Source organism: Heterocephalus glaber, unplaced genomic scaffold, assembly GCF_053883595.1.
Source record: "Heterocephalus glaber isolate CG9 unplaced genomic scaffold, H.glaber_assembly_v1.0 deba00001532, whole genome shotgun sequence".
NCBI lineage: Eukaryota > Metazoa > Chordata > Mammalia > Rodentia > Bathyergidae > Heterocephalus > Heterocephalus glaber.
This window is the reverse complement of record NW_028258330.1, coordinates 8,739,104-8,754,051: the sequence shown is the minus strand read 5'-3', so window position 1 is coordinate 8,754,051 and position 14,948 is coordinate 8,739,104. Positions and strand designations below refer to the sequence as shown.

At 33.9% G+C, this 14,948-nt stretch overlaps 1 protein-coding gene across 11 annotated transcripts in view; it reads left to right on the top strand.

The window, feature by feature from the left end:
- Macrod2 (mono-ADP ribosylhydrolase 2) overlaps positions 1-14,948 on the top strand; it is a 2,157,923-nt gene that overhangs the window by 504,156 nt on the left and 1,638,819 nt on the right. For all 11 annotated transcript variants that reach the window (XR_015442057.1, XR_015442059.1, XR_015442058.1 and 8 more), the window contains exon 4: positions 969-998. Coding sequence is in view for 6 of the 11 variants with exons in the window: in XM_087189052.1 (XP_087045178.1) it covers positions 969-998 (30 nt within the window). In the remaining 5 variants the exon portion in view is untranslated. The remainder of the gene's footprint in view (positions 1-968; positions 999-14,948) is intronic.

The window sequence follows — 14,948 nt, the reverse complement described above, 5'->3', positions numbered from 1 at the left end:
GTTCTTCAAATTATCTATTATTTGTTGATTAAATCATTAGCACTGTTATTTACTCCTTATGAATTATGGCAATGCCTAGTCTGTGGAAAGTACAGAAAAATTCAAGTAAAATACCTTCATTCCTCTTTATTTAATGTCTTGTTAACTCAGTTTTATCCATAAAAATAGGACAACATGTTTGCCACCTACTTCCTTAACGCTGCTGCGAGATCATCCTTTTTTAATGGCATAAAATAATACCTCATACATAAGAATTCTGTGGGCTGAAGCTCAGTGCAGTATATATTCTGTTTTCTGGTCACTATATCTAGATAAGCATAGTCATAATGTTATTTAATACTTTAGCAAAAACCTGCAATGGGACTTTCAGAAAATTGGATCTCTTGAATAAAATCCAAATGAGATTTTCTCATACTTATTTGGCTTCTTTAAATATGTAGGTTGAATTAATGTGTAAACAAGTAAGAAATTACAATTATTTAAAGTTTATTTCTTTTATCAAATCTGCTGTTATTTGAATTATTTCTTACTGCATAATGGTTGAGATAGTTTTGTTTGATACTGTTTAATTTAATTTAAATTATCATTATACTTCATTGTTACAATGTCCTTTGAAATCACTGAAATTACTTAAATAACATTGTTGTGTCTCTGATAAAATAGAAAATTCAGAAGATTAATTTAGATATAGATGGAGAATAAAAGGAATGTAATATATATTTAATTTTGTTTTATTAGAAGGAAGTATATTATAAAAATAGCCATTTGAAGAGAAAAAGAATGAAAAACTGGAATACTTTAATTTCATATCACCATAAAATAGTAATAAAGGCTGTCTTTATATAAAAATATATATTTTGTGTATGTGTATTTTATGACAAATGATCATAACTACCTTTTTCTTGAACTACTCTGGCATATTCTATTTTGTATATATTATTTAATATCTTGTTTTTTCTTTTAAACAGCTAATGCCAGTCTTCTTGGAGGAGGTGGTGGTAAGTACTGAAACAATTAAAATATATTTTTATTACAATAATCATGTTTAGTAGGTTCTATGGTACTTTTCAAAAAGTTATTTTTTTGTTATCATCAACTACAAAAATAATAATATTCCAGAACATAGTTTTAAATTGATTTATCTTTGTTTTTCCTGTTATTTTAATTGACTTAATAATACACTGAATGCTGTTTTTATTCTTATCAAACTTTGTATTTCTAAATGTTCAACATCACTGGACATTCGAGAGATGCAAATGAAAACAGCACTGAGATTCCACCTCATCCCAGAAATAATGGCTGCTATCATGAAATCAACCAATAACAAATGCTGGCGGGGCAGTGGGGAAAGAGGAAGACTGTTCCACTGCTGGTGGGAGTGTAGACTGGTGCAACCACTGTGGAAATCAGTATGAAAATAACTCAAAAAACTAGAATTAGTGGTCCTATTTGACCCAGCTATTCCCCTGCTGGGTATCTTCCCCAAAGAATTAAAAGAATCATACCACAGTGATATATGCGCACCCATGTTCATAGCAGCACAATTTGTAATAACTAAAACTTGAAAGCAGCCCAATTGCCCATCAACTGCAGACTGGATAAAGAAAACGTTTTGTATTTTTTTCTTCTTGTTAAGTGATACACAACTATGTTTTATTAGATCATAATTATATATGAGGTGTGATAAAAAGTATGGTGACTGTTTAAATTAAAAAACACATTAATGTGACATATTGCCATTAATCCCCCTCAAGATACTCTCCCTCACTTCAAATATACTTATCTAATCATTCTTGCCACTTTAAAAAAAAATTTCTGTATTAATTGGTACATTTTAGGTACACAATACATTTACATTTATCATTGGGTGTTTGTACCTGAATATGAGGTATCTTAGTTCTTATTTTTTTCCCCATTACCTATGTGCCCTTCACCCCCACCACCCTTCCCTATTTACATAGACTTTATTTCCAGTTTTTTTCTTTCTCATACTTTTTCCTTTCCTTTCTTCCCTTTTCCCTTCGCCTCCCACCACCCCTCCATCTTTGGATCTTTTCCTATTTCAAATTATCAATTATTCATTTTAATCATTTTCATCCTTATTTACACTTTCAGTTTCTCACACCAGAGATACTATTGGTATTTACACATGTGTGTCTTATTTATTTCACTTAAGAGTATGGCCTCAATATGCATCCATTTAGCTATAAATGACTCTAGTTTCTCATTCTTTATGGCTAAGTAGTACTCCATTTTATAAAAAAAAAAATCTTTATCCAGTTTCCAGTTGATGGGCACTTGGGCTGTTTCCACATTTTAGCTATTACAAACTGTGCCACTATAAACATAGGTGCACAAATATCGCTGTGGTATGATGCTTTTAATTCTTTGGGGAAGATATCCAGCAGGGGAATAGCTGGGTCAAATGGGACCTCTAGTTCTAGTTCTTTGAGGTATCTCCATACTGATTTCCATAGTGGTTGCACCAGTCTACACTCCCACCAACAATGGGGAAGGGTTCCTTTCTCTCCACACCCCCACCAGCATTTGTTATTGGTTGATTTCATGATAGCAGCCATTCTTTCTGGGGTGAGGTGGAATCTCAGTGTAGTCTTCATCTGCATCTCTCAAATGACCAGTGATGTTGAACATTTTGGCATATATTTATTTGCTGTTTTTACTTCTTTGTCTGAGAAATGTCTGTTCATTTCAGATGCCCATTTTTGAATTGGGTCTTTGAATTTGGGGGGTCTGATTTTTTTCAATTCTTTATATATTCTCAATGGTAGACCTTTGTCTGAGGTACAGCTGCTAAAACTTTCTTCCCACATTGTAGGTTGTCTCTTAGCTCTGTTGGTAGTTTCTCTTGCAGTGCAGAAACTTTTTAATAAGATGAGATCCCAGTTGTTAATTCTTTGTGCTAGTTCCCGTGCTACTGAAGATTTGTTCATAAAGTCTTTTCCTATGCCAATGTCATTGAGAGTTCTACCTAACTTATCTTCCAGCAAGTTACTGTTTCTGTCTTGATATTTAGCTCTTTAATCCACTTCAATCTTAGTTTAGTGCATGGTGATAGATATGGGTCTAGTTTTAATCTTTGGCAGGTTGAAATCCAGTTTTTCCAACACTATTTATTGAACAGGCTATCTTTTCTCCAATGAGGGCACTTGGCTCCTTTGTCAAAGATGAGGTGGCTGAGTATGTCTGGAGTTGTTTCTGCATCTTCTAATCTATTCCACTGATCCTTGGGTCTGTTTCTTTGCCAGTACCATGCTGTTTTTATCACAGTAGCTTTGTAGTATAGTTTCAAGTTGGGGATTGTGATACCCCCAGCCATATCTCTGTTGCCTAGAATTGCTTTTGCTAGGTCTCTTCTGCTTCCAAATGAATTTTTGGATTGTTTTCTCTAGTTCTGTGAAGTATATTGGAATTTCAATTGGCATTGCATTAAATCTATATAGTAGTTTTGGAAGTGTGGCCATTTTCACTACATTGGTTCTTCCTACCCAGGAACAAGCGATATCTTTCCATTTTCTTATATCCTCTTTGATCTCCTTCTTCAGAATGCTGTAGTTTTCAGTGTAGAGGTCTTTTGCTTCCTTTGTTAGATTGATTCCTAGATATTTCACTTTTTTAGATGCTATCATAAAAGGAATTATTTCCTGAATTTCTCTCTCAATGGGTCTGCTATTTGTGTATAAGGCTTGTTTTTTGAGTGTTGACCTTATATCCAGCTACTCTACTGAATCTGTCAATTAGGTCTACAAGGCTTTTGACCGAGTGTTTTGGGTCTTCTATGTAAAGTATCATATCATCAGCAAATAATGACAGTTTAACTTCTTCCTTTCCTATCTTTATTCCTTTTATTTCTTTCTCTTGTCTAATTGCTATGGCTAATGTTTCTAGAACAACATTGAATAGGAGTGGTGATAGTGGGCATCCTTGTCTTGTTCCTGATTTTAGTGTGAAAGTTTTCAGTTTTTGACCATTTAGTATGATGTTGGCTGTTGATTTTTCATAGATAGCCTTAATCAGGTTGAGATAAAGACCTCCTATTCCAATTTTCTGTAGCATTTTTATCATGAATGTGTGCTGGATTTTGTCAAATGCCTTTTCTGCATCTATTGAGATGATCATATGGTTTTTGTCCTTGACTCTGTTAATATAGGGTATTACATTTATTGACTTATGAATATTGAACCATCCTTGCATCCCTGGGATAAATCCAACTTGGTCAGGGTGTATGATCTTCTTGATGACCCTCTGTATTCTATTTGCCAGTATCTTGTTGAGCATTTTTGCATCTATGTTCATTAGGGAGATTGGTCTGTAGTTCTCTTTTTGGGTTGGGTCTTTCCCTGGTTTTGGAATCAAAGTAACACTTGCTTCCAGGAAAGAATTTGGAAGCCTTGGTTCCCTTTCAATTTCCTTGATGAGTTTAAAGAGTAATGGCAATAGTTCTTTAAACATCTTGTAGAATTCAGCAGTGAACCCTTCAGGACCTGGGCTTTTCTTTGTTGGTAAATTTTTTATTACATTTTCAATTTCACTCATTGTTATTGGAGTGTTTAGAATTTCTATATTTTCTTCATTTAACTTTGACAATTTGTATGTATCTAGGAATCTGTCCATTTCTTCTGTGTTTTCCCTTTTATTAGAGTACAGATTCTCAAAGTGGTTATTGATGATCCTCTGAATTTCTGCTAGATCTATTGTGGTTTCACCTTTTTCATTCTTAATTGCATGGATTTGAGCCTTTTCTTTCCTTTTTTGATAAGGTTGGCTAAAGGTTTGTCAATTTTATTTATTCTTTCAAAAAACCAGCTCTTCAATTCATTGATTTTTTTTGTATGATTCTCTTAGTCTCCATTGCACTGATTTCTGTCCGGATCTTTATCACTTCCTTTCTTGTACGAGCTTTGGGTTTGTTATGCTCTTCTTTTTCTAGGAGCTTGAGGTTCTGCATTAGGTTATTTAGCTGAGTTCTCTCTGTTGTTCTAATATGGGCATTGACTGCTATGAATTTCCCATGTAGAACTGCTTTCATTGTGTCCCATAGATTCCTGTATGTTGTACTGGCATTATCATTAATCTTGTAGAAACTGTCTAATTTCTTCTTTAATTTCCTCTGTGACCCATTGGTTGTTCAGGAGGGTGTTATTCAATTTCCATGTGTTTGTGGGGGTTTTGTAGTTTCTTATGTTATTGATCTCCAATTTTATTTCACTATGGTCTGATAATATTGAGGGGATAACTTGAATTCTTTTACATTTACTTAGAATTGACCTATGAGCTAGCATGTGATCTCTTTTGGAGAATGGCCTGTGTCCAGCTGAAAAGAATGTGTATTCTGATTTTGTGGGGTGGAACATTCTATAAATATCTATTAATTCCATTTGTTCAATAGCTTGGTTCAGTTCTAGAATTTCATTGTTAATTTTTTTCCTAGATGATCTGTCTATTTGTGATAGAGGGGTGTTGAGGTCCCTCACTACAATTGTGTCATTGTTTATTTGGTTTTTCATGTCCATTAATATTTGTTTTGTATAATTAGGGGCATTTGTATCTGGTGCATATATATTTAGGATTGTCATCTCTTCCTCTTGGATTGTTCCCTTCACAAGGATGTAGTGACCATCTTTGTCTCTCTTAATTAGTTTTGGTTTGAAATCTACTTTGTCTGCAAATAAGATTGCTACCCCTGCTTTTTTCTAGGATCCTGTCACGTGGAGAACTGTGTGTTTTTTTTTAAAATGGTGTACTACTCAGCCGTAAAAAATAAGAAATTAAAGACATTTATAGCTAAATGGATGTACATTGAAGTTATACTCTTAAGTGAAATAAACAGGACACATGTGTAAATACTGAATAGTTTCTCTACTGTGAGAAATTGAAAGTGTAAATAATGACTAAAATGCATAATAGATCATGTGAAATAGGAAGAAAACTGGCAAAGGGGAAGGGGAAGTGGGAGGGGTAGGGGAAAGGAAAGAAGGGAATGGAATTAATATGAGAAAATGGAAACAAAGTCTTTGTAAGTAGGGAGGGATGGAGGGTTTAAAGGGAGGGCAAGGGAAGAGGCAAAAATAGGAACCAAGAGAGATTATGTAAAGGTGCAAATTTCCAATGATGAATGTCTTTATATTGCATAACTAAAATGTACCAATAAAATTAATGTAAAAAAACAAAAAACTTTGTATTTCTATCTTTGCCATAAAATGCAACTGCTAACACTCATATAGTTGACAATAGAGTCAGTTCTAATATAAGCTGTAAAACAACAGTACATTTGTAGGCTATGGCTTCTTTTTTTATCATAATGACTTTATTTTGTTTTCTCTGGCTCTGTAGCCTGAGAGCTTAATGTATCAGCCAGTTTGAAGACAAAATTAGTGTTGGCACTTTGCTTTTCTCATTTTAATACTTGGATATAGGAGAGAAAAAGTGATCAAAGGGAGAGGCGGAACAGAGGGATTCCTGTACTATTTTTTATACAAAATCTTATAATCATATTTTTATTTCTACGTTAGGAAGAAGAAAGCTTTCAGAGCTCCAATATACATAGTATAGTTGGGAGAATAAATAGGTAATGGGATAGAGTCCTTCTTATGTAGGATCCAGATAGATATTGTAGGCTTGGCCCTCTCTCTCCATTTCTGCTGTGCTCTTGATTTCTCTTTCAGTGTACAAGGTTGAATTAGATAGTGTTGTGCAGAGTTTTTGGCTTTCAAAAAATTTCCTGGCCCTTTGCAGGAGATTTTATGTAATTTTTATGTAGAAAGTTTGAAATACAATCTTTGTTCTTACATAGAATCCATTGATTTTTAAAAACAGAATCCTAGAGATAGAAATCACAAAAGAATCTCAACTGGAAAGTTACTGTCAACAGGAAAATTCTGTTATCACATGTCAGTGCATGTTCTATATTCTGTAGCAGGATATTATGAAGAGAGTTTGGGATTTGAAGTTGCAGGTATTGTGGAAAGAATTACTTAATATTTCTAGGGTTCACCTTTAAAACATGAGAGTAATACCAAATACCTAAAATGTTTATTATAAGAATTGAACAAAAATATGTGGTATGTAATAGGATAGTAGGGTATTAATAAATGTCTATTTTTTCTAAACTATTTTAGAAAATAGAAATGCAATGATTTTCATTTGTATTTACTGTGTTTTTAGGGTAATAGAAGAGATTTTCCTTAAGAGTTCAATTTTCAAAGATGATTCCCCCATAAAAAAAATTACTAAAATAAATTGTCCATAGTGTTGATTTTCTTACAAGATATATTAATATTTTAAGAAAACTGACTAATATTGTTAACACCATAAAGGAAAATTAAAATTGAGTCTATATAAACACATTAATTCAAAACAATGACATATTAGCTTGAAAATTCATTTATTGCTTTTGATTATTTCTAAAGGGTGACTAATTTTATTAATTAAAATCACTTTAGCTGCTCATAATGGGGAAAATTGGTAACTTAAAAGAAACAGAAATTCTATTTCATGTAAAAGTAGTCTAATTATAGATTGGAGTGGTTGTATGCGATTCAGTGCTGTCATCAAGAACTCAAGCTCTTACTTTTCTCTTCCCTCCTAGTGCATGTCATTCATACCTAAGGGTTCATGAAGGCTCATGGTGCTCTACCCATTACAGATACAGTGCAGGTTAGGAGGAGTAGGAAAGGCAAAAAATTGTTTCAGAAGATGGGACCCCAAATATGAGTTCATTTGCTTTAAGTAGATTTTCCTGAAATCCAGTACTACTTTTGAACTTGATCAGATATTCATTTATTGACCTGTAATCTTTGATCTTTGATTCCAGGAAGCAATGTGCTCATTTAAAAAAGCCAATGTTCTGTTTATTAAGGAGGAAGAGGGGAATGAAGGTTGAGGTAAATAATGAATCTCAAGTGCTGCCCCAGTGATTACTTTTATAATGTCAAGTTGCTTTGATTACATGTATCCATGCATAATTGGTATATAGAATTGATTCTAATGACTGGGCTTGTATTTCCTATGATTCCTCTATTCTGTGTGAGAGGGTATGTTATGAACTTTTAGCAATAGTAGGACATACAGAAGTAGACTATTTTGAACAGAAACATTTTGTTTACTTGAAGTGTATACTTTATTACCTTCCTCTAGATAGTTGATTTTACTAAATTGCCATAATTTCTGATTTCTGAGTTCTAAAATGAGCAACTTAGAACCATCATAGAGATGATTTACAATAATTAAAGAGTGTTGTAATTTTTTTCATTAACATAGACCATTGACAAGTTTAAATTCATTTATGCACTTCTGAAGATGTCAAGTTTTGGAAAGCTGCATTTAAAAATTAAATTTAAGGAATATTTTTAGCCTTCTATGCACTAATTTTTGACCTTCTGATTGTATGGCAAATCTTTTTAATCCTCCTAGTGATATTTGTAAAGTAATGGCTAATAATCATCCAATAAGGAGCAATTGAATTGATGTAATTCTATTGGATTTAATCAACGATTCCTTTTACTGAATTGAATTCATATCCTTTCAAGGACCTCTAAAGGAAATAATTTTTTTCAAACAACTTGATCAAGAAAAATTTACACCACATACAAAATAAAGACAGGATCTCAAGTGCCATTTTTCAAGTCCTCAGAAGGGCTTTTCCCAAATTCCATATAAGTAGTAGTTGATTGCTAGATTTAGACAAAATCATTGCTTTCTAAATTGTTTTATATATAAAATCTTAGCATTTTGTTATTATTTGAGTGCTAACCACCAGAAAGTCTCTCCCAAAGAAAATTTTTAAAAAATGGTCACATATCATCTTCTCAGCCTTAATTTTAGAGTGTGGAAAGCACTTTACATGCATGTGAATTTTCATCGTTGGACTAGAGATCAATCTTTCTATGAACTAAGTGTTACTGGTTACAGTTCATTGTAATGAACACAGGTGATGTGGCCACATTCACTCAGTAGTTTCATAAACATGCTTGAAAAGATGAGCTATATTTTCTAAATGTGTTAAAGGCAGAAACATATTAATTTCTTAAGTGAATATACATCTGGCATATAGTGACTGGATTTTACTTTTCAGAGAGCCTTTATATTAAAGTTTTTAAAAGCCTTTGAAGTTGTTATTTTTTAAAATCTTTCCATGTGTATTACTAATATTACCTGGTAAATTTGTATGGTACAGTGGAATGTATATTGGAATATATATTGGTAAAACAGGTAAATATAATTTTCTTATGAGTCCTTTTTTAGCCAGGATAGGTTGTATGAAGTGTGATTTAAAACCATGGTGAAGGTTTAAATTTAAAAAAAAAACATTAAAGTAAAAGACACATTGCCATTAATCTCCCTCATAATATGTCCCCTTGCTTTGAACACAATTATCTCATCATTCTTGCCACTTTCTGAAGCAGTTCTGGAAGTCCTCTTCACTGTCCATCTTTAATTGTGATGTTGTGGCTGCCTGGATCTCCTGAATGTATTCAATATGTTTACCTTTCATGATAATTTTGACTTTGGAGAAGAGACAAATGTCACAGGCTGCCAGAGCCTGTGAATAAGATGAATAAGGTCACACTGTAATGTTTTTAGGAGGTTGCCTTTCTGTCCCATGGTATTTGGCAGCAGCATTCACCATATTTTTTTATCATAACTTGTAAAGATAATGAGGAAAGAGGACTTGGAGCAGTGCTTCAGAGAGTAGCATGAATGATAGGATAAATGTGTTTGAAGCAAGAGAAAGTATTTTGAGGGAAATTGATGGCAATGTGCCTTTTACTGTAATAAATTATTTTATTTAAACATTCACCATGTATTTTGATCACATCTTGTAAAATGCTATGGTGAGCCTTAAACTCTTGGTAGTTTGAAAAATTAAGATTCATTTCTTTCCCACATTTTTGCCTGAATAGGATACCCTACAAGTGGTTCCTCAGACTCAAACTGTTTCCAGATTTTTAGGTCCAACACGTAATATTTTACAAAGTAGAAGAGAGAACTAGAGGATCCTGTGGGATGTACTTATAGAACAGTTATAGAAATGATTTGGTTACTTCTGCTTGTTTCAACAGTCAGAATTCAAGCAAGTGACCCCCAACCTAAGTATAAGGAAGGCTGGAGGAAATGGAGTCTTTCAGAGTTCCCAAGAAGAAATGGTATTGTAAACACGTGGAATAGTCTTTGCTATGGTGCACACATCAGGTCATTATTATTTATAATTATTAGTGGTATTTTAATGGTTGAGAGAAATAAGACTTAGAAATATTTGGTTACTTCTTTAAGATTGTACAACTTATGAGGGGCAAATTTTGAATGAGAAAGCATTCTTTCCTACTCCAGGGCACTTTGCCTTTGTTCTGTGCTTTTTAATATACTTCTCCTTTTCAAGTTTGCCTTTTCTACACAGAGAAAGATTACTCTGTTTACACTAGCAAAAATGAATGAGGGACTGGAAAACATGCAGCTGAAATGTAGACAATGATTTCCTTGGCTTATTTCCACAAGTCTGAAGCTTTATTGATAAGTTGAAGGTAGATGAAATGGTATTGTCCTACGGTATCTTTGGATTGCTGTCTAAATTCATATACATTTTTTTGTGTGAATTTGAGACTTCTGTGTGGCTGTTTGAGGTTCAGTCTTAGAAAAAATTGCATTCTAAATACATGTTCACTCATATGTAACAAGGATGTTTTACATGTACAAGGTCCTGTGATGCTGATAGTTTTGGAATACATAGGAAGAAAGAAATAATTGTAGCCAAGCTTAAATTATATAAAGAAGACCAGTAAGGGAAAAAACAGGATTAAAGAACTACTATTTTAATTCCTTTCAGATTATTACATGATAGAAACAAAATTTATAACCATTTGATTTAAATAATTTCATTTCTTCTCATTTTCATTTATTCAGTAGTTAGCATAAAACTAGGATCTGCTGATTGAACCCAAACAGTACATAGTTTATGGGATTTGCTTTTCCCTCTAGTCTGTCAAAGCACCTGAGGTATAATTTCAGACATTTAAAATGACATTTCCTGATAGAGTAAAAGCAAACATAAGCTTTTATACACATAACTTTGTATGACTGGTGTTTTAATCAGATATCATGTGTAATAAAACCTAACTATATGAAACATATATTTGTATCAATGTGTTAATTCTATACCTTATCCCTAAGACTATTCTCTGGTGGATTAATTTTAAAATGTTTACGTGTGAGCAAGCATTGTTAAATAAAAAATAAACATGCAGCCCCAGTTGGAATGAATGGAAAGTTATTTGCCTATAATAAAAGCAAGACACATATAGTGGGCCTTCCTCACCTCAGAAAGTTTCTTGATCTCCTGTGCTCCTTAAAGTACAACCAAAGATGGACAAATGCCTTCATGTTAGTAGCTGGCCCTCAGAACTCTCTCATTTTTTGTTTGGACAGTTCTTGTTGCTGAGAGAATTCCTAATGATTATTTGTTAATATCCATTTAAACATTAAGACTGTGTGTGAGGTAGCAAAATCCATGCTCAGAAAGGAGTAAAATTCTAAACTATTTGCTGTCACACATTAGATACCATCAGCGCCTCTCTACCTACTCAACATGTTTCTACAAACAGCTATGCATATGTGCCCATATTCATCTCTATTCACTCAATAAATATTAATTGAGTGACGGCTCTGTGTCAGTATTGATTATTGATTTGGCAATAAATGCAGTTATAATTCCTCAATTTTCTCAGGTGATTCAACAATTCTTCTGGCATGACATCTTAATTAAAATAATATCTTAACATTAGTAGAATGGGCATTGAAAATCTTCATTGAAAGGCAGAAGTTATCTTTTTTCTCCATTAAGTTTACGGGTACATTTTAGGTATACAATACAGTTACACTCACCATTGGGATCTTGTACTTTTACATGATGTATTTTGGTTCTTATATTTCCCCATTCCCCTGCCCTCTCTTCACCCCCTCCATCCTTCCCTATTTATAAAGACTTTGTTTCCATTTTTTCCTTTTCCCATTTTTTAAATTTTTCCTTCTTTTTTTCCCTACCCCTCCAACTTCCCCTACTCCTTTAGACCTTTTCTTCCTATTTCACACTATCAATTATACATTTTGATCCTTATTTACACTTTTAGTTTTTCACACTAGAGAAATTATTCAGTATTTACACATTTGTGTCCTATTTATTTCCCTTAAAAGTATGGCCTCAATGTGCATTCACTTAGCTATAAATGTCTCTAGGTTGTCTTTCTTTATGGCTGAGTAGTAGTCCATTTTATGAAAAAAGCACATCTTCTTTATCCAGTCTCCAGTTGATGGGCATTTGAGCTGTTTCCAAGTTTTAGCTATTACAAACTGTGCTGCTATAAACATGGGTGTGCATATATCACTGTGGTATGATTCTTTTAATTTGGGAAGATACCAGCAGAGAAATAGCTGGGTCAAATGAGATATCTAATCCTAGTTTTTGAGGTATCTCCATACTGATTTCAAAAGTCATTACACAAGTCTGAACTCCCACCAACAATGAAGAAGGGCTGCTTTCTCCCCACAACCCCTCCAGTATTTATTGGTTGATTTCTTTCTTTTTTTAAAATTAAATTCTTTTATGGGTACATTTTAGGTATACAACACATTTACATTTCTCATTGGGAACTTGTACCTTTACATGATGCATCTTGGTTCTTATTTTTTCCCCATTCCTAGCCCTCCCTTCATCCCCTCCACCCTTCCCTATTTACAAAGACTTTATTTCCATTTTTCCATTTCTCATCAATTTTCCTTTTCCTTCTTTCCTTTCCCCTGCCCCTCCCACTACCTCTACCCCTTTGGATCTTTTCTTCCTATTTTGCATTATCAATTATTCATTCTAATTATTGGTACATTTTAGGTATACAGTATAATGACATTCATCATTGGAAATTTGCACCTTCACATAATCTCTCTTGGTTCTTATTTTTCACCCTTGCCCAGCCCTCCCTTCAACCCCTCCAGTCCTCCCTATTTACAAAGATTTTGTTCCTATTTTTCCATTTTCTCATATTAATTCCATTCCCTTCTTTTCTTTCCCCTACCCCTCCCACTTCCTTCCCCTTTGCCCCTTTTCATCCTATTTCACATTACCTATTATACGTTTTAGTCCTTATTTATGCTTTCAGTTTCTCACACCAGAGAAACTATTTGGTATTTATACATGTGTGTCCTATTTATTTCACTTAAGAGTATCACCTCAATGTGCATCCACTTAGCTATAAATGTCTCTAATTTCTCATTTTTTATGGCTGAGTAGTACTCCATTTCATTAAAAAAAACACATTTTCTTTATCCAGTATGCAGTTGATGGGCAATTGGGCTGCTTCCAAGATTTAGCTATTAAAAATTGTGCTTCTATGAACATGGGTGCACATATATCACTGTGGTATTATTCTTTTAATTCTTTGGGGAAGATCCCCAGCAGGGTAACAGCAGGATCAAATGGGACTTCCAGTCCTAGTTCTTTGAGGTATCTCCATACTGATTTCCACAGTGCTTGTACCAGTCTACACTCCCACCAGCAGTGGAGCAGGGTTCCTCTTTCCCCACAGCCCCACCAGCATTTGTTATTGGTTGATTTCATGATAGCAGCCATTCTTTCTGGAGTGAAGTGGAATCTCAGCGTTGCTTTCATTTGCATCTCTCGAATGACCAGTAATGTTGAACATTTTCTCATGTATTTATTTGGTATTCCTACTTCTTTGTCTGAGAAATGTCTGTTCATTTCAGATGGCCATTTTCAGATTGGGTCTTTAAATTTGGGAGGTCTGATCTTTTTAAGTTCTTTATAGATTCGAGATAGTAGCCCTTTGTCTGAGGAAAAGCAGGTGAAGATTTTTTCCCACATTGTGGGTTGTCTCTTCACACTGCTGGTGGTTTTTCTTGCTGTGCAGAAGCTTTTTAATAAGAAGAGATCCCACTTGTTGATTGTTTGTGCTAGTTCATGGGCAACTGAGGTTTTGTTCATAAAATCTTTTCCTACACCAATGTCTTCAAAAATTCTACCTAACCTCTGTGCTGGGCTGTTCAGTGTTTCTATTTTACTATTTAGATCTTTAATCCATTTCAATTTTAGTTTAGTTAATGGTGAGAGATATAGGTCTATTTTTAATCTTTGGCAAGTTGAAACCCAATTTTTCCAGCACCATTTATTAAAGAGGCTATCTTTCCTCAAGGGAGGGTGTTCGGCTTCTTTATTAAAGATGAGACGGCTGAGTGTGTCTGGCGTTGTTTCTACATCTCCTGATCTTTTCCACTGGTCCTCAGGTCTGTTGCTTTGCCAGTACTATGCTGTTTTACCATAGTAGCTTTGTAGTATAGTTGAAAGTTGGGGATTGTGATACCCCCTGCTATGTCTCTGTTGCCTAGAATTGTTTTGGCTATTCTGGGTCTCTTCTTGTTCCAAATGAATTTTTGGATTGTTTTCTCAAGGTCCATGAAGTATGCTGCTGGAATCTCAATTGGAATTGCATTGAATCTATATAGCAGTTTTGGAAGTATGGCCATTTTCACAATATTAATCCTTCCTACCCAGAAGCATGGGATGTCTGTCCATTTTCTGATATCATCTTCAATCTCTCTTTTCAGAGTGCTACAGTTTTCAGAGAAGAGGTCTTTGATTTCTTTCATTAGGTTGATTCCTAGGTATTTCAGTTTTTTGGATGCTATTGTGAAAGGAATTATTTGCCCTATTTCTCTCTCAGTGAGCCTATCATTCATGTAGAGGAAAGCTATTGATTTTTGTGTGTTGACCCTATAACCAGCTACTTTACTGAATTTGATTATTAAGTCTATAAGACTTTCAGTGGAGTTCTTGGGGTCTTCTATATACAGTCTCATGTCATCTGCAAATACTGACAATGTGACTTCTTCATTTCCTGTCTTTATTCATTTTATTTCTTTATCTTGTC